The sequence below is a fragment of the Dendrobates tinctorius genome, unplaced genomic scaffold (genome assembly GCF_039654945.1).
Source record: "Dendrobates tinctorius isolate UK_male_01 unplaced genomic scaffold, ASM3965494v1 ptg000223l, whole genome shotgun sequence".
Classification (NCBI taxonomy): domain Eukaryota; kingdom Metazoa; phylum Chordata; class Amphibia; order Anura; family Dendrobatidae; genus Dendrobates; species Dendrobates tinctorius.
In genome coordinates, this window is record NW_027361890.1 from 2700963 (window position 1) to 2721699 (window position 20737).

Below are 20737 nucleotides of genomic sequence, written 5' to 3' on the forward strand. Positions count from 1 at the left end.
TCCGAGCATAATCTCATCAGATGCACATTTTTGATGGTGTAGCAGAAAACTGCCATATCACTGCCCTGATTAATGTATTTGCAAATATATTTGACTGACTTCACAGATTTCAATATTTTACATTAATGTGAGAGTCAAACATTTTTTAAAACAGTGGAGTGTAAGGTACAACCCATCAGTTATCTATTTCAATATCTATGTACTTATTAACCCTTTTAAGTCTGATTGTTGCGGTATATCCTCCCTGTCCAGGTTTCAGTCTTCTGTAACGAGGATAATCATCATCTCCGGTCCGTGATTCTTCAATCAAGTTTGCGAGGACACTTTTAGTGCATTTTCCTTCCTTTATTCATGTTGATCTTGGGTTAAGTGGCCCACGTAGTTCGTTGATCACATATTTCCAAATAGTTTAAAAAAGCACCAAGTTCTCTTCTGAGCTTGGAAGCTCAGCCGAAATAACACTGTCAATTTGATCAGGGCTTATCTTGCCCTTTTGCCAAATCAGTATGTGAGCATGAGAGCTCATACTCACATACGAGAAACTCGGACGAGTCTCGCGTCTCAATACCCGGCACTGCCACCAGCACTCCGGAGTGGATCATGCGGCTGCATGTATTTCTATGGAGCTGAACACTCCGACCCAAGTGTCAGCAGCAGTGCCGGGTATTGACGTGCGAGACTCGTCCGAGTTTCTCGCTTGTGAGTATGAGCCCTGAGAAAGACTTTTTTGCCACTCAACTGAACACACCCAACATAGAGTTTCACCAAAAATGTAACACTTTGTAATTACTTCCACGACCTTGATCAGTGTTTAACCCCTTCATGACAGGAGGAATTTTCGTTTTTGCGTTATCATTTTTTGCTCCCTTTCTTCCTAGAGCTATAACTTTTTTATTTTTCTGTCAATATGGCCATGTGCCAGCTTGATTTTTGCGGGACAAGTTGTACTTTTGATCTACACCATTGGTTTTAACATATCTTGTAATGTAAAATGGGAAAAAAATTCAGAGTGAGGTGAAATTGCAAAAAAAAGTGCTATCCCACAGTTTTTTTTTATTTTTTACTAGGTTCACTAAATGCTAAAACTGACCTGCCATTATGATTCTCCAGGTCATTATGAGTTCATAGACACCAAACATGTCTAGGTTCTTTTTTATCTAAGTGGTGAAAAAAAATTCCATCTTTGTTAAAAAAAAGTGCCATTTTCCGATACCCGTAGTGTCTCTATTTTTCGTGATCTCGGTTTGGGTGCGGGCTTATTTTTTGTGTCTCTAGTTAATGTGTTCAATGATACCATTTTGGTGCAGATACGATTGCCTGCTATTGCATTTTAATGCAATGTCGTGATGATCAAAAAAACATAATTCTGGAGTTTTGAATTTTTTTTTCTCCCTACGCCATTTAGCAATCAGGTTAATCCTTTTTTATTGATAGATTGGGCAATTCTGAGTGCAGCGATACCAAATATGTGTTTAATTTTTTTATTGCTTTATTTTGAATGGGGCGAAAGGGGTTACCGTATATACTCGAATATAAGCGAGATTTTCAGCCCATATTTTTGGGCTGAAAGTCCCCCTCTCGGCTTATATTCGAGTCATATACATGGGGGGGTCGGAGGGGGAGGGGGGGAAGGGGTGTCAGGTCATACTTACCCATCCTGACGCTGTCTCTTGAGCCCCCAGCTTCTCCGTACTCTCTTCCTGCCTTCAGCGGTCACGTGGTACTGCTCATTAAAACTCATGAATATGCGCATATTCATGAGTTTTAATGAGCGGTATCACATGATCGCTGAAGGCAGGAAGAGAGCGCGGAGAAGCTGGGGGCTCAAGAGACAGCGTCAGGACGGGTAAGTATAGCGATACTCACCTATCCTGCGTCTATGGCTGCTTGCTGCTGTCTGTCATCTGTCAGTGAAAAATGAGGATGAATGAACTCATAGAGATCAACATCCAACACTGCGGAGACACCATCACATGTTTCTCAACGCAGTGATTCTAGAGCAATGCTCCCATCCCTTATGGGAAATATGCAAAAACATGCAAAACACAAGCCGCGGAGACACCATCACGTGTTTCTCAACGCAAGCAATTCATCCTCATTTTTCACAGTCTTTTACTAGGCATTGCTCCTACTAGCCAGTTTCCTACTCCACACTGATGAGGGGCAATACCCCGAAACAGCTGTCTGTGGATGGATACCATGTTTTGGCATAGGTGGTTTCCTTCATTGGAGACTGCCCTTCCCGTGGTTGTTCCTTCCCGGGGAAAGACCTGGCTAGTCATTGCTTGCGTTGAGAAACACGTGATGGTGTTTCCGCGGCTTGTGTTTTGCATGTCATCTGTCAGTGACTTCAGACAGCAGAGGGCACGGTGACGTGGTTAGTGCGCGATGCGCCCCCTGCAGTCTGAACGTCACTGACCGATGGCGTGGCAGATAGCGGTGAGCAGCCATGGACGCAGGACAGGAGAGTATCTGAGATGCCAGCAGTGACACCGGCACCTGTCACCCAGCGACGGAGAGGTGAGTATGTCATTTTTTTTTATTTTTACATGCAGCAGCAGCGGCAGCACATGGGGGAATAATCTAAGGAGCTTCTTATGGGGTCAGCATATGGGGGAATCATCTATGGAGCTTCTTCTGGGGACACCATATGGGGGAATAATCTATGGAGCTTCTTCTGGGGACACCATATGGGGGAATAATCTATGGAGCTTCTTATGCGGGCAGCATATGGGGGAATAATCTATGGAGCTTCTTATAGGGGGAGCATATGGGGGAATAATCTATGGAGCTTCTTCTGGGGACATCATATGGGGGAATAATCTATGGAGCTTCTTATGGGGGCAGCTTATGGGGGAATAATCTATGGAGCTTCTTCTGGGGACACCATATAGGGGAATAATCTATGGAGCTTCTTATACGGGCAGCATATGGGGGAATAATCTATGGAGCTTCTTATGGGGGGAGCATATGGGGGAATAATCTATGGAGCTTCTTCTGGGGACACCATATGGGGGAATAATCTATGGAGCATTTCCCACCCTAGGCTTATACTCGAGTCAATAAGTTTTCCCAGTTTTTTGTGGCAAAATTAGGGGGTCGGCTTATACTCGAGTATATACGGTAATTTAAACTTTTTTTTTCTTTTTTATATTTTTAAAAACTTTTTTTTCACTTCTGGCATGCTTCAATAGAATCCATGAGAGACTAGAAGCTGCCATAACCCATTCAGCTCTGCTACATACAAGCGATGATCAGATCACCTGTATGTCGCAGAATACCTCACTTGCTATGAGTAACGACCACTGGGCGGTGCTCATAGCAATCCATCAGTGACAACCATAGGGGTCTCCAGGAAACCTCTGGTTGTCATGCCGACCCATCGGTGACAAGTGATCACGTGACAGGAGTCGGATTTCTGGCACAATTGCCAGAATCGCATGTTAAATACAGCTCTCAGAGTTTAATGGGTTAATAGCCACGGGTGGATCGCAATTCCACCCGTGACTGTTCCGGGCATATGTCAGCTGCTCACCACCGGAGCCCACATCAAAAGGGAGGGTTTCTGACATCGGTGTACTATTGCGCCCAATGTCGGAAAGGGGTTAAACACCCTACACTAGGAATCTCTGGGGAAGACAGGATCAGTGAACGTAGGGACAGTCCCAGAAGAATGGACTGATATGCTGGAAATGTAGTGTACTAAGGAAACAAGAAATGGAGAGTGTTGTCCTCGATAAGCTGATGCACTTGGACTGTCAATTAAACTTTTGTGCGTTGAAACAAACTGGGTGTCTCCTGATCTATGTACAGTGGCTCCTGAAGTTGAAGACGGCTAAGGTCTGTGGCTTAAGGTCTGTGAGTGTAACGCAACCTAAACACGAGACAGTTCATTGGAACTGGAATGCAATTGTCCTGTAAAGTGCCAGGGCGACAAGGAGCAACAGCTCGCTCATAACTACCACCGTCTGGCACCTTCCAATTACACAGCGGTATATTAGTATTGGTGCAGCATACAATGCCGGTATATGTATGCTTCACATATAGGCTGCATTGACACAGAGATGTGTGGTATAGTCCTCCCCTTCCTGGAAGCCAAAGAATACTTTTTGCCAAGAGAAGGAGAGAGCTACACCATGCAATGGTATATATTGTGGATCTATAATTTAATGACGCCTGAGCCCATGATCTAATCTCATATATTATGATGCAGTGCATCTCAGTATACTACTGCTCCCAATCATACTACTACACCCATTTCTTGCTAAGCATCTGTAAGCATGGCCTTACATATAATATCTACTTATACTGCTTTGCATAATTTACATTTGTGCTTTCTTGAAGCTATTTCACACAAGTTGGATGGATTCTATTCTATTGAGCCATGTAATACTGTATATGCTGTTGCACATACGATCCCATCATGGCCAATCGGATGCTGATATTGAGCTGTACAGTCTTTATTACCAGGTGTTTTTTGCTTGTTGTGGAGGATTCTGATTAGACCTTTCATTTTTATTATAAGCTCTACGATTGCTGGTCTCTGGCTCTAATAGCTGGGACATTTACATTTTCAGTTTAAATGAACGCTCCATGACAATAACACAAATTCACATATTTCTTCTAAGACATGAATGGAGGAGGCATATACTGATGGTGCTGCAGCCAATCAGGTTTTAGGAGCCAATTTATGCTGACTAATATTGGTCTTTATAGTATGCTAGAGAGCCTCAGAGCCGTAGTAACATGTACTTTAGTCTCAATAAATGAGGAAGACTTTTCCTGAGCATATATTTATGGTATACTGGTAATTAGTTGAGCATTCCGATACCGCAAGTATCGGGTATCAGCCGATATTAGCGGTATCGGAATTCTGATACTGACTTCCGATACTTTCGTCATATCGGATACCGGAATCGGAAGTTCCCATCATGCTATGAGCCTGCTTGCTTTGATTAAGCCAATGGGAATCCTCCGAAGTGTGGGCACATCCTGTTAGGCATGTAGGCATGTTAACTATTGGCATGGCTGTGATTGGCTGCCGAAATGATGTCATGATGCACTATAAAAGCCACCGCAGCCGCCATTTCTGGTTCACTCTGCTGTGAATTCAGTTAGGGACAGGCTGCTGTAGAAGACTGTGAGGGACAGTTAGAAATAGCGATTCCACCAAACCTCTAGTGCTTTACCCATGCTACATAAACCACCACTGTAGCCTTCTTTGCCCTAGCAGCAGTGTTCACAGCTGTCTGCAAGGGCTGTGTGAGTGCAGCTCACGCTGTGGAGTGTGTCCTGCAGCCACGTCAGGTTGTATGCTGCCCAGCGTGCCTCACTGCTGCCTCATACATCTTTTATTTTTTGAGCTGCATTTTTTACATAATTTCAATCTAGTGTGCTTCCATCCGTATCCATATACGTTGGTTGCAAACACTAGTAGTAGACAGCGGAGCTTCTCTGCAGCCTGTCAGTGCTAGTGTCCACTTTGCTGCACTGTTCACGGCTGTCTGAGAGGTCTCTGACTGTGTGTGAGTGCAGCTCACGCTGAGTAGTGTGTCCTGCAGCTATGTCTGGTTGTAGGACGCTCAGCGTGCCTCACTGCTGCCTCATACATCTTTTATTTTTTGAGCTGCATTTTTTACATAATTTCAATCTAGTGTGCTTCCATCCGTATCCATATACGTTGGTTGCAAACACTAGTAGTAGACAGCGGAGCTTCTCTGCAGCCTGTCAGTGCTAGTGTCCACTTTGCTGCACTGTTCACGGCTGTCTGAGAGGTCTCTGACTGTGTGTGAGTGCAGCTCACGCTGAGTAGTGTGTCCTGCAGCTACGTCTGGTTGTAGGACGCTCAGCGTGCCTCACTGCTGCCTCATACATCTTTTATTTTTTGAGCTGCATTTTTTACATAATTTCAATCTAGTGTGCTTCCATCCGTATCCATATACGTTGGTTGCAAACACTAGTAGTAGACAGCGGAGCTTCTCTGCAGCCTGTCAGTGCTAGTGTCCACTTTGCTGCACTGTTCACGGCTGTCTGAGAGGTCTCTGACTGTGTGTGAGTGCAGCTCACGCTGAGTAGTGTGTCCTGCAGCTACGTCTGGTTGTAGGACACTCAGCGTGCGTCAGTGCCTCACACATATTTTTATTTGAGTGCAGCTCATTTTTTCTTCTATTAGTGTGCATCCATCCGTCTCCATCTACGGTGGTTGCAAACACTATATAGGAGTACACAGCGGAGCCTTTCTGCAGCCTGCCAGTGCCCACTTAGCTGCACTGTTCACGGCTGTCTGAGAGGTCTCTTGACTGTGTGTGAGTGCAGCTCACGCTGAGTAGAGTGTCCTGCAGCTACGTCTGGTTGTAGGACGCTCAACGTGCGTCACTGCCTCACACATATTTGTCTTTGAGTGCAGCTCATTTTTTCTTTTCCTATTAGTGTGCATCCATCCGTATCCATCAACATTGGTTGGTTGCAAACACTATATAGGAGTAGATAGAGGAGCCTTTTTTTCTGGCTTGTGCCCTGCCGGCGCAGCCAGATTAGTATTACCCAATTTTTTTGGAGCCTCATCTTTTGCATTGTAGGTTACCTGCCTGCATTGTAATAGCTCCAAAAAGTTGGTGATACTATCAGTTTCAATTCTTTGTTCACATACTTTGAGTTTGTTTCCAACAAAGAAACCACAAAAAAAGTTCACCAAACACTACATTTGGAACTTGTGTAGGCCACATCAGCTCCTATTAAAGTGTAGTCCACACACACACTTCATAAAATTAGTGTTTCTTGTACCTGTAACCAGCTGTTCAGGAATAAGCACACTAAGGCCCCCCCTTTGTACTTTTCTGCCTATCTTAAGCAGTCTGGCAAGATGAAGAAGGCAGGGAGTAAGGCGCGTGGGCGTGGGCGTGGAGTTTCAGCAGGGAGAGGACGTGGGGATTCTGCAGGTAGAGGACGTGGGGATTCTGGGCCTGCTGCGGGCACCAGTGAGTCAGCATCCCCCAGTTTTATCAGGCAACAGTCCTTTATGCGCAGCTTTGTAGGACCTCAACGTACCCCACTGCTGCGGGAGGAACAAATTGAAGCCGTTGTCGGATGGATGGCAGCTAACGCATCGACTTCAATTACTTCCACAGCCTCTCAGGACCAGAGCACCGAAGAGCAACCATCTGTCTCTTCACCACCTGCCAAAGTGCCCAGGCAGTCAGAGAGACATGGACAGGAGCCATCACAGTCTCTACTTCTGTTCTCGGAATCTGTTGGCTTGGAAAGAGGGGGCCAGCCAAGCAGCATTCCTGAATGTGAAGAAGAGGGAGTATGCAGTGATGCGCAACTTCTTTGTCCCTCTGAATCTGAAGAGGCGAGTGGGCCAGTGGCTATGGTCAGCACACCTCAGTACGCATCAGATGATGACGAGACTCAGTTGCCACTTTCTGGTGCGTACGGTGCTGGCGAGACAACCCCGGAGAAGCAGCTGTTTGAAGAGGGGAGGGAAGATGATGAGGTCCTTGACCCATCATGGCGTGAGGAACAGGAAGGTGGTGGGAGCAGCTCGGAGGAAGAGATTCCCCTACTGGCCAAAACAGGAGGCAGAGGGAGGGGGAAGACTTGGTTGCCTGTACCCTCCACTTCGGCACCCGTTAGGAGCATTCCTCATCCCAAAGGCAAAACGGGCTCTCCCAAGACTTGCAGTGCGTGGTCCTTTTTTGACACAGTTGCAGATGACATTTGCTTTGTCAAATGCAAGCTGTGTCATCAGAAAGTCAAAAGAGGGAGAAATGTCAGCAACCTCAATACCACAAATATGTGGAAACATGTGCGCACCAAGCACGAGTTGGAGTTGCAGAGACACCCTGAAGACGTAGGCCAACGTGCAGCACCACCTACCACCTCTTCAGTTCCTGTTGGGGCCTCTTCCTCCTGCTCACACACTGCTGGTTCGGCTTCCTCACAGGATCGCCAAGGAAGAACCTCTGCCACTGTTGTCCAGAGACCCTGTCAAATTCCACCCATAGCAGCACGTTCCCATCCATCACAGCCATCGGTAGCACAGGCATGGGATAAAAGGCGCCCTTACTCGGCAAACCATCCCCGAGCACAGTCTCTGAATGCTGGCATTGCCAAACTTCTGGCAGTTGAAATGCTGTCATTCAGGCTGGTGGACACTGACACCTTCCGGGACTTCATGGCATTGGCAGTCCCCCAATACAACGTGCCCAGCCGCTTTTATTTCAGCAGGCGAGCCGTCCCTGCCCTGCAGAAACATGTTGAGGGCAAAATAAAACATGCGCTACTAAACGCCGTTAGTAGCAAGGTCCACCTGACCACCGATGCGTGGACCAGTAACCATGGACAGGGACGATACCTTTCCCTCACTGCCCACTGGGTCAATGTTTTGGAGCCGGGTACAGATCTGGAGAGTGGCGCTGTACGTGTTCTTCCAACGCCACGGATTGCAGGACTCCAGTCTGTACACATAGACTCCTCCTCCTACTCAAGTTCCTCAAAAACAGCAGAGCAGGAGCCTGTTACGACCGATATGAGCACAGCCGTGGCCAAACGTCAACAGGCTGTACTCAAATTAATTTCTTTGGGGAATCGAAGCCACACAGCGCAGGAGCTCTGGAATGCTATCAAGCAGGAGAGCGATGTGTGGTTTGGGCCAGCGAATCTCCAGCCGGGCTTGGTAGTGTGTGACAATGGCCGAAATCTGGTGGCAGCTCTTGGCCTAGGCAACCTCACACACATCCCATGTCTGGCACATGTGCTTAACTTGGTCGTGCAGAGCTTTCTGAGGGACTATCCGGATCTTGATGCACTGTTGCACAAGGTCCGCATAGAGTGCGCTCACTTGCGGCGTTCCAGCACGGCAAGATCGCGCCTCGCTGCTCTGCAGCGACGATTTGGCCTTCCGGAACATCGCATCATATGTGACCTACCCACCCGGTGGAATTCAACGTTACATATGTTGGAGCGGTTGTGTGAGCAGCAGGCAGCAGTCATGGAGTACCAGCTGCATCAGGCGCAAACAAGTCGCACTGTGCGCCGTTCACACTTCAGCACCATTGAGTGGGCCTCTATGAAGGACATCTGCCTCGTTTTGCGTGCCTTCGATGAATCCACGCGGATGGCGAGTGCAGATGATGCACTAGTCAGCATGACTGTCCCCCTTATCTGCCTGCTTCAACAAACACTGCAAGCACTAAGGGATAAGGTTTCGGAAGAGGTGGAGGATGAGGAGTCCCAAATGCCATCTGCTTCTGGACAGTCTGCGCTACGTGTTTCCTCACAAAGGCCTAGGCAGGGGACACTTTGTGAGGAGGATTAGGAGGAGTCGATGGAGGAGGAAGACATTTCTCCAGAGGAGGGAGGTACACAAACCTCTACTCAGTATGTACAGCGAGGGTGGGGTGATGCAGAGCAGGCCGAGGTCACGCCTCAAACAGGGGACAGCGGTTCTTTGGCAGTTGGGAGTCTGTAGCACATGGTTGATTTCATGCTGCAGTGCCTGAGAAACGACCGCCGCATCGCCCACATTCTCGTCTCGGCTGATTATTGGGTGTACACCCTCCTAGATCCTCGCTACCAGGACAGAGTACAAAGGCTCATACCAACGTTGAACCGGGAGCGTAAACTGCGGGAGTACGAAGAGTCACTGGTGCAGTCCATAATGTTTTCCATTCCACCCGACAGCATTGTTGCTAGTGCTTTACAAAGCAGCTCTGTGCGTCGAGGCAGTGGAGGAAACTCTGCACAAAGAGGGAGCAGAGGCAGCGCCGCAGCACAAGGCAAGACCACTATGGCCCAAATGTGGCAAAGTTTTGTGTGTCCACCACAATTGTCTACACCATCAGCGACGCCTCGAGTCAGCAGGAGGCAACGCTTCCGTCAGATGGTGTCAGACTACATGTCTTGCCCTGTCACTGTACTCCCAGATGGCTCTTCCCCCTTCAAGTTTTGGGTCTCTAAGCTGGATACATGGCCAGAGCTTAGCCAGTATGCATTGGAGGTGCTGGCTTGCCCTGCTGCCAGTGTATTATCGGAACGCGTCTTTAGTGCCGCAGGTGGTGTACTAACAGACCGTCGCACGCGACTATCTTCCGATAATGTTGACCGGCTGACTTTTCTGAAAATGAACAAGGCCTGGATCTCAAAAGACTTTGCCATTCCTCTTACAGACTAAATTAGTGGTTGGCAACTGTATCCAGGTCTGCTGGTGTGTTCATTTTTCTACCACCTGAACTATAATCCCTGTGCTTCAACACAGCCAGTTGTCGCTCAGATGTGTCGTCTGCACAGAGAAACACACTAGCTCCTGTGTTAGTGGGGTTCAGTAACGCCAGCTGATCCCCTGCTGTGTGGACGGCAAAGTCACCAGCTCCATCAACATTCAAACCACTACTGATTTTTAACCGTGCCCAACTTAGGTCTCTGGCTCCACTGTCTCTACTATTTCCCCTGGCCTCCAACCCCGCCATCTACATCTCTGAAGTGGCGTCAGCACAATCTACACTTGTTCCTGTGTTCCTGTGGCTCAGTCCCATCAGTTTATCCCCTGATGTGTGTCCGGCAAGGTCTCCTGCTCTGTCCACATTCCCATAACCAGTAGTGGGAATGAGGACAGAGCTGGCGAACTTGCCGGACAAACATCAGGGGATCAACTGACGGGACTGAGCACCAGTAACACAGGAACAAGTGTAGATTGTGCTGACGCCACTTCAGAGATGTAGCTGGCGGGGTTGGAGGCAAGGGTAAATAGTAGAGACAGTGGAGCCAGAGGCCTAAGTGGAGCATGGTTAGAATCAGTAGTAGTCAACAACCTCCATAAAAACCGCTGCCCATTGGCCTCTGCATGCGGCATGCGTAATCCTGGGCTCCAACAGCATCAGTTGGTGTTCAGAAGTGTCGTCTCCACAGAGCCAAACACATTCGTTCAAGTGTTAGTGGGGTTCAGCACTGCCAGCTGTTCCCCTGCTGTGGAGATGGCAAGTCTCCTGCTGCCTACACCTGCCAAAATCCAGTAGGCCCCAGCCTGCTCCTCGCCTAATCCTGGGCTCCAACAGCGTCAGTTGGTGTTCAGAAGTGTCGTCTCCACAGAGCCAAACACATTCGTTCAAGTGTTTGTGGGGTTCAGCACTGCCAGCTGTTCCCCTGCTGTGGAGATGGCAAGTCTCCTGCTGCCTTCACCTGCCAAAAGCAACAGGCCCCAGCCTGCTCCTCGCCTAATCCTGGGCTCCAACAGCGTCAGTTGGTGTTCAGAAGTGTCGTCTCCACAGAGCCAAACACATTCGTTCAAGTGTTAGTGGGGTTCAGCACTGCCAGCTGTTCCCTTGCTGTGGAGATGGCAAGTCTCCTGCTGCCTACACCTGCCAAAATCCAGTAGGCCCCCTCCTCCTCCTCGCCTAATCCTGGGCTCCAACAGCGTCAGTTGGTGTTCAGAAGTGTCGTCTCCACAGAGCCAAACACATTCGTTCAAGTGTTAGTGGGGTTCAGCACTGCCAGCTGTTCCCCTGCTGTGGAGATGGCAAGTCTCCTGCTGCCTTCACCTGCCAAAAGCAACAGGCCCCAGCCTGCTCCTCGCCTAATCCTGGACTCCAACAGCGTCAGTTGGTGTTCAGAAGTGTCGTCTCCACAGAGCCAAACACATTCGTTCAAGTGTTAGTGGGGTTCAGCACTGCCAGCTGTTCCACTGCTGTGGAGATGGCAAGTCTCCTGCTGCCTACACCTGCCAAAATCCAGTAGGCCCCCGCCTGCTCCTCGCCTAATCCTGGGCTCCAACAGCGTCAGTTGGTGTTCAGAAGTGTCGTCTCCACAGAGCCAAACACATTCGTTCAAGTGTTTGTGGGGTTCAGCACTGCCAGCTGTTCCCCTGCTGTGGAGATGGCAAGTCTCCTGCTGCCTACACCTGCCAAAATCCAGCAGGCCCCAGCCTGCTCCTCGCCTAATCCTGGGCTCCAACAGCGTCAGTTGGTGTTCAGAAGTGTCGTCTCCACAGAGCCAAACACATTCGTTCAAGTGTTTGTGGGGTTCAGCACTGCCAGCTGTTCCCCTGCTGTGGAGATGGCAAGTCTCCTGCTGCCTACACCTGCCAAAATCCAGTAGGCCCCAGCCTGCTCCTCGCCTAATCCTGGGCTCCAACAGCGTCAGTTGGTGTTCAGAAGTGTCGTCTCCACAGAGCCAAACACATTCGTTCAAGTGTTTGTGGGGTTCAGCACTGCCAGCTGTTCCCCTGCTGTGGAGATGGCAAGTCTCCTGCTGCCTACACCTGCCAAAATCCAGTAGGCCCCAGCCTGCTCCTCGCCTAATCCTGGGCTCCAACAGCGTCAGTTGGTGTTCAGAAGTGTCGTCTCCACAGAGCCAAACACATTCGTTCAAGTGTTTGTGGGGTTCAGCACTGCCAGCTGTTCCCCTGCTGTAGAGATGGCAAGTCTCCTGCTGCCTTCACCTGCCAAAAGCAACAGGCCCCAGCCTGCTCCTCGCCTAATCCTGGGCTCCAACAGCGTCAGTTGGTGTTCAGAAGTGTCGTCTCCACAGAGCCAAACACATTCGTTCAAGTGTTTGTGGGGTTCAGCACTGCCAGCTGTTCCCCTGCTGTGGAGATGGCAAGTCTCCTGCTGCCTTCACCTGCCAAAAGCAACAGGCCCCAGCCTGCTCCTCGCCTAATCCTGGGCTCCAACAGCGTCAGTTGGTGTTCAGAAGTGTCGTCTCCACAGAGCCAAACACATTCGTTCAAGTGTTAGTGGGGTTCAGCACTGCCAGCTGTTCCCCTGCTGTGGAGATGGCAGTCTCTCCTGCTGTCTCTGCATTCCAAAGACAGTAGGCCTCAGCCTACACCCTCCTATTTCCTGGGCTTCAACACAGCCAGTTGTAGCTCGGAAGTGTCGTCCACACGGAAAGAGACACTTGCTCCCGTGTCTCAGTGGGGTTCAGTAACGTCAGCTGTTCCCCTGCTGTGTGGATGGCAGTCTCTCCTGCTGTCTCTGCATTCCAAAGACAGTAGGCCTCAGCCTACACCCTCCTATTTCCTGGGCTTCAACACTCAGTTGTAGCTCGGAAGTGCCGTCCACACGGAAAGAGACACTTGCTCCCGTGTCTCAGTGGGGTTCAGTAACGTCAGCTGTTCCCCTGCTGTGTGGATGGCAGTCTCTCCTGCTGTCTCTGCATTCCAAAGACAGTAGGCCTCAGTCTACACCCTCCTATTTCCTGGGCTTCAACACAGCCAGTTGTAGCTCGGAAGTGCCGTCCACACGGAAAGAGACACTTGCTCCCGTGTCTCAGTGGGGTTCAGTAACGTCAGCTGTTCCCCTGCTGTGTGGATGGCAGTCTCTCCTGCTGTCTCTGCATTCCAAAGACAGTAGGCCTCAGCCTACACCCTCCTATTTCCTGGGCTTCAACACAGCCAGTTGTAGCTCGGAAGTGCCGTCCACAGACACTTGCTACCGTGTCTCAGTGGGGTTCAGTAACGTCAGCTGTTCCCCTGCTGTGTGGATGGCAGTCTCTCCTGCTGTCTCTGCATTCCAAAGACAGTAGGCCTCTGCCTACACCCTCCTATTTCCTGGGCTTCAACACAGCCAGTTGTAGCTCGGAAGTGCCGTCCACACGGAAAGAGACACTTGCTCCCGTGTCTCAGTGGGGTTCAGTAACATCTGCTGTTCCCCTGCTGTGTGGATGGCAGTCTCTCCTGCTGTCTCTGCATTCCAAAGACAGTAGGCCTCAGCCTACACCCTCCTATTTCCTGGGCTTCAACACAGCCAGTTGTAGCTCGGAAGTGCCGTCCACACGGAAAGAGACACTTGCTCCCGTGTCTCAGTGGGGTTCAGTAACATCAGCTGTTCCCCTGCTGTGTGGATGGCAGTCTCTCCTGCTGTCTCTGCATTCCAAAGACAGTAGGCCTCAGCCTACACCCTCTTATTTCCTGGGCTTCAACACAGCCAGTTGTAGCTCGGAAGTGCCGTCCACACGGAAAGAGACACTTGCTCCCGTGTCTCAGTGGGGTTCAGTAACGTCAGCTGTTCCCCTGCTGTGTGGATGGCAGTCTCTCCTGCTGTCTCTGCATTCCAAAGACAGTAGGCCTCAGCCTACACCCTCCTATTTCCTGGGCTTCAACACAGCCAGTTGTAGCTCGGAAGTGCCGTCCACACGGAAAGAGACACTTGCTACCGTGTCTCAGTGGGGTTCAGTAACGTCAGTTGTTCCCCTGCTGTGTGGATGGCAGTCTCTCCTGCTGTCTCTGCATTCCAAAGACAGTAGGCCTCTGCCTACACCGTCCTATTTCCTGGGCTTCAACACAGCCAGTTGTAGCTCGGAAGTGCCGTCCACACGGAAAGAGACACTTGCTTCTGTGTCTCAGTGGGGTTCAGTAACGCTAGCTGATCCACTGCTGTGTGGATGGCAAAGTCTCCTGCTGCCTACACAGTCCTACTACTACTGATTTTTAACCGTGCTCCAATTAGGCCTGTGGCTCCACTGTCTCTCGTATTTCCCCTGTCCTCCAACCCTGCCAGTTACAGCTCCGAAGTGGCGTCTGCACAATCCACACTTGTTCCTGTGTTACAGGTGTTCAGTCCGGTCAGTTAATCCCCTGATGTGTGTCTGGCAATGTCGCCTGCTCTGTCCACATTCCCATAACTAGTTATGGGAATGTGGACAGAGCAGGCGACATTGCCGGACACACATCAGGGGATTAACTGACCGGACTGAACACCTGTAACAAAGGAACAAGTGTGGATTGTGCAGACGCCACTTCGGAGCTGTAACTGGCGGGGTTGGAGGACAGGGGAAATACGAAAATCAGTGAAGCCACAGGCCTAAGTGGAGCTTGGTTAAAATTAGTAGAAGTCTACAACCGATCTTAAAATTTCTTCAATGCAGCCTCAGCCTGCTCCGTGCTTGTCCCTGGGCTTCAACACAGCCAGTTGTTGCTCGGAAGTGCCGTCTTCACAGAGTAAAACATTAGCTCCTGTGTTTGTGGGGTTCAGTAACGTCAGCTGTTCCCCTGCTGTTTTGATGGCAATCTGTCCTGCTGCCTCCCAATTGACAGCACATCAGGCCTCAGCCTGCTAAGTGCTTGTCCTGGGCTCCAACATCGCCAGTTGCTGCTCATAACTGACTTTGGCACGGGTACTCCCTCCTGCCCAGCTTGGTTCCAGCCCTGCCTGCTGTTTCCGGGAAGTGTCAATGTCAGTTTGCCACCCCAAGTTGCCATGTCGTGTTGCGGTTGGGTTAGCCGAGGCTAGGGTGCCAGCAGTTTAGGTGCTTCCTATGTGGACTGCGGGTTCTGGTAAGAAAGGCTTGTTCCGTAGTGCCAGTAGGACAAGCACCCCCTGTAGGACTGTGTGATTCGGTAACTGCGGCCAGCTTGCGGCATGACAACTTTGCTTTTCAGGGGTAACTTCAGCTGCCCCTCCGGGTTCCAGCACAGTCAGCTGGTTCTCGGCAGAGCCTTTGGCCTAGGTGCCTCCATCTCGGTATCCGAGTTCCGGCAACGTCTGCTGGTCCTGGTAGTGCTTTGTAGCACAGGTACCTCCTGCTTAGTAACCGGGTTCCAGCACCGTCAGCTGGTCCTCGGTTGTGCCATTGGCTCTTATTCCTTCTGCTGCCCCTCCGGGTGCCAGCACTGTCAGCTGGTCCTCGCTATTTCCATTTGCTCTTGCAGCTTATGCTACCCATCCGGGTTCCAGCACCGTCAGCTGGTTCTCGGCAGAGCCTTTGGCCTAGGTGCCTCCATCTCGGTATCCGAGTTCCGGCAACGTCTGCTGGTCCTTGGTAGTGCTTTGTAGCACAGGTACCTCCTGCTTAGTAACCGTGTTCCAGCACCGTCAGCTGGTCCTCGGTTGTGCCATTGGCTCTTATTCCTTCTGCTGCCCCTCCGGGTGCCAGCACTGTCAGCTGGTCCTCGCTATTTCCATTTGCTCTTGCAGCTTATGCTACCCATCCAGGTTCCAGCACCTTCAGCTGGTTCTCGACAGAGCCTTTGGCCTAGGTGCCTCCATCTCGGTATCCGAGTTCCGGCAACGTCTGCTGGTCCTTGGTAGTGCTTTGTAGCACAGGTACCTCCTGCTTAGTAACCGGGTTCCAGCACCGTCAGCTGGTCCTCGGTAGTGCCATTGGCTCTTCTTCCTTCTGCTGCCCCTCCGGGTGCCAGTACCGTCAGCTGGTTCAAGAGGACAAAGAACAGGAAGACAACCACCAAGATGCAGAACAACAAGAGAGAGAAGACAAAGAAGCATAAAAAAACAAAGCAGAAGAACATTAAGCATAAGACTAATACTCTGAGCAAATGATATTATCTTATTTATAAGCAGAAGAAGACTAAGCAGTGTATGGGGGTGAGTCCGTTCCTCCTCGTGCTGCTGCAGGCCAAACTGAACGCGGACAAATCCTGTTGTAAATCTTTTGTGACAGGCAGAACGGAAGGTGTAAACTTCTAACTTTTCTAGATAACAACTACAGGAATGCCTGACACAAATAAGAATATGATGAAGAAGAATAGGAAGAAGATGAAGAAGTTGAATATGTAGAATAATAATTGTTGAATAAGAAGAATATGAAGAATGTAAGAAAAGGAAGAAGAAGAAGAATGTAAAAAAAGGAAGTAGAAGAATTTAAAAAAAGGAAGAAGAAGAAGAATGTAAAAAAAGGAATAAGAAGAAGAATGTAAAAAAAGGAAGTAGAAGAATGTAAAAAAAGGAAGAAGAAGAATGTAAAAAAAGGAATAAGAAGAAGAAGAAGAAGAAGGTAAAAAAAGGAATAAGAAGAAGAAGAAGAAGGTAAAAAAAGGAAGAAGAAGAAAGAAGAAGAAAGAAGAAAGAAGAAGAAGACATACATGTCTGGCAAAATATAAATGAGGCTAACATAGTCAATATCTTTGTAACTCCTAACGTCTTTAAAAAAAAAGTTTAATTCCTGCTATTCCATTTGATTGGGCTAAACCTCTATGGCTTTAATGTATCCTCCACCTCCCACAATACATTCTACATTATTCTTAGTTGTTTTTCTTCATGTAGAATTAACCTACAAGGAAAGAAAGGGTTTTTTTTTAATTCCGATATTTTGGCCCCATTGACTTGCATTGGTTCCCGGTATCGGAATCGGCGATACCGATACTTTTTTTTAAGATCGGCCGATCCATTCCGATCCGATATTTTCAAGTATCGGCTGGTATCGCTCAACTCTACTGGTAATGCTATTATAATGTTTTATTATGACATTTGGTGTGAGAATTACATTTATTGATGGATTTATACACTTGCTTTGATTGGTTGTGTAAGGTTTACATAAGAGGGCTGTGTGCTTCTATATTAGCTGGACAAAGACCCAGACCTCTACTACTGGTTGAAATGTTGCTGCTGTTTTTGTATTTGTGATGCCATAATAAAGACAAGTGGTTCAGTCAGGATTTCGTGCTCCACAACATCTGTACATGCTGGTGATGCCATAAAGAGGTCATGGTTCCACTGAAGCAGCTCACGACAGGGGCAGACATACCGCATGTGCAGCCAATGTGGCTGAACCAGGGCCCAGAGGCTCCGGGAGGCCCCTGCAGGATGGCTAATAATGAGAGCAATCTGGCCTGTTTATCCGACCTCGAGGCTCCAGGGGGGCCCCTGGCCAAATTGCCCTCATGTGTGGCGGGCAGGGAGAGATCCCTGCAGCCTCGCTGCCTGCAAGAGAAAATGGCAGCGGAGCGGAGCTGCCGTGATCCATCCTTCTCCCTGCCTGCGATTCTTGTCTCTCACACAGACAGTAGTGCGGCTGGATGACATTATCATTCAGTGCCGCTGCTGTGCCAGAGAGAGGAAGCTGCCGGCGATGGAGCATGCAGAGAGGTGAGAGTTGCGGAGATGTGGTGTGTGTGTGTGTTGCTGAGAGGGTACGTGCAGAGAGGTGAATGGTGCTGTGCTTGTAGGTGGAGGAGAGGGCAGTGATGGGGAGAAGGCAATGATGGTGGCAGTTGAAAGGACTATGATGGGCTGGTGGCGGAGGAGGAAATGATGGAGGTGGTGGAATGGGCAATAATGGGGAGGTGGGGAAGAAGGCAACGATGGGGGTGATGGAGAGGGCAATGATGAGGGTGGTAGGGGAAAAAGCAATGAAGGAGGTGGTGGAGAGGGCAATGATGGGGTGGTGGGGGAAAAGCAATAATGGAGGTGGTGGAATTGACAATGATGGGGTGGTGGAGAGAAAGCAGTGATGGAGGTGGTGGAAAGGACAATGATGGGGGTGGTGGGGGAGAAAATGATGATGGAGGTGGTGGATTTGGCAATGATGAGGGTGGTGAAGGAGATGGCAATGGTGGGGGTGGTGGGGAAAAGGCAATGATGGTGGGGGTGAAAAGTACCATGATAGTCATGATGGAAAGAGCAATAATGGGGGTGGTGGGGGAGGAGGAAATGAAGGGGGGGTGGAATGGGCAATGATGGGGGTGGTAGTGGAAAGGACAATGATGGTGGAAAAGTCAATGGTGGGGGCGAAGTCAATCATTGAGGTGGTGGAATGGGCAATGATGGGGTGGTGGGGTAGAAAGCAATGGTGGAGATTGTGAATAGGGCAACGATTGGGGTGGGGGAGAGTACAATAATAGGATGCAGGGAGGATGACAATGAGGGATGTTGGGAATTGGGATGGGAGGAAGGGGGATTTATAATGGATTTAGGAACAGAGAGAGGTGGAGGAAGACCTTATTATCGCTAATTATGTCTAACACAGTCCTTTAGTATATAGTGTATTCGCTTATTATGTACCATCCCTCAGTATATAGTGTAGTTACTTTTTATGATGCCATCCTTTATTATATAGCTTCCTCTGCTGTAATGTACAGTGCTGTCTCTTACATAGTCTATTCTTGTTATTTTTGTTATTTACAGCGCCCTTTTTATTACACAGTCCCCTCTCTTGATAGATTATATATACTGTATATATATATATATATATACACTCACTGGCCACTTTATTAGGTACACCTGTCCAACTGTGTGTTAAGACTTAATTTCTAATCAGCCAATCACATGGCGGCAACTCAGTGCATTTAGGCATGTAGACATGGTCAAGACAATCTCCTGCAGTTCAAACCGAGCATCAGTATGGGGAAGAAAGGTGATTTGAGTGCCTTTGAACGTGGCATGATTGTTGGTGCCAGAAGGGCTGGTCTGAGTATTTCAGAAACTGCTGATCTACTGGGATTTTCACGCACAACCATCTCTAGGGTTTACAGAGAATGGTCCGAAAAAGAAAAAAAATCCAGTGAGCGGCAGTTCTGTGGCCGGAAATGCCTTGTTGATGCCAGAGGTCAGAGGAGAATGGGCATACTGGTTCGAGCTGATAGAAAGGCAACAGTGACTCAAATTGCCACCCGTTACAACCAAGGTAGGCAGAAGAGCATCTCTGAACGCACAGTGCGTCGAACTTTGAGGCAGATGGGCTACAGCAGCAGAAGACCACACTGGGTACCACTCCTCTCAGCTAAGAACAGGCATCTGATGGCTACTTTCAGCAGGATAATGCGCCATGTCATAAAGCTCGAATCATCTCAGATTGGTTTCTTGAACATGACAATGAGTTCACTGTACTCAAATGGCCTCCTCAGTCACCAGATCTCAATCCAATAGAGCATCTTTGGGATGTGGTGGAACGGGAGATTCGCATCAGGGATGTGCAGCCGACAAATCTGCGCCAACTGTGTGATGCCATCATGTCAATATGGTCCAAAATCTCTGAGGAATGCTTCCAGCACCTTGTTGAATCTCTGCCACGAAGAATTGAGGCAGTTCTGAAGGCAAAAGGGGGTCCAACCCCTTACTAGCATGGTGTACCTAATAAAGTGGCCAGTGAGTGTATATATATAATGTATAGCCACACACACATACACGTGGTGGATATAAGGTGGACCACCTCCCACCCAGTCTATGGTTGTTCAAAGAAAATGCAGGCTTTTAAACAAATTGGCTGCTAACCCCTCACTGTACTGGAGGCAGACATCTGAGTTTTACATCACTGAAGCCATTAATCACGGCAAAACATATCTCCCTTTCATCACCTTATCAGTGACTTTGTCACACCACAAACTTGGTATGGCTTTCTTTCTGTTGTCTTCTCCATAGAAAAGAACAACCTTCTGAGGATTTCCTAAACAGCTAAACACTATGCTGCTGCTTATCAGTTGGATTGAGATAAAAGGCTACATAGGTTCATTCTGGTAAATGGGATCCTATGGAAACTTATTGTGGCCTTATTCCCTTCTTTAGAACACAAATGTCAGACAATTTCATATCTATACATTCACAGTAGCAAATGTTTTATTACCGGAGTAACTGATATCACTGATTCTTGAACAGTTATATTAGCAAATGAAGGCATTGGGATGCTGCTGCTCAATCCACCTGGAAGGGAAAATTAGCATATAAGGTTATTATCACCTGATTGAAGGCCCCCAGAGTGTAAAGTAAACTGACAGGTAAGTATGACTTACTATTGATAGCTTGAACTACAGATTCATGTAGCATGTGTCCCAGTGAATGCTCTAATTCTGCAACCTGACACAAAGTAATAACATAGTAAGTCTGAGTCTGCAGAAAGTAGTAGATAGTTGACACACTGCCAATATTAGATGGTAAAATATCATTCTTTTTACTGTGGAATGCCACAGTTTTGAAATGTGTTTCTGAATTGACACATTTTTCAAAGCTAAAATAAGTTAAAGAAACACACTGTCCATGTAAGACTACGAGGCTAAGAGCGGCAATGCACT

The 20737-nt window shown here is 48.7% G+C and overlaps 1 protein-coding gene across 1 annotated transcript in view; it reads right to left on the reverse strand.

The window, feature by feature from the left end:
• LOC141059044 (bactericidal permeability-increasing protein-like) overlaps positions 1 to 20737 on the reverse strand; it is a 203766-nt gene that overhangs the window by 11042 nt on the left and 171987 nt on the right. Inside the window, exons 13-14 of the mRNA XM_073555254.1 lie at positions 20459 to 20522; positions 20293 to 20369 (exon numbers count right to left, since the gene is read on the reverse strand). Of these exons, the coding sequence (XP_073411355.1) occupies positions 20293 to 20369; positions 20459 to 20522 (141 nt within the window). The remainder of the gene's footprint in view (positions 1 to 20292; positions 20370 to 20458; positions 20523 to 20737) is intronic.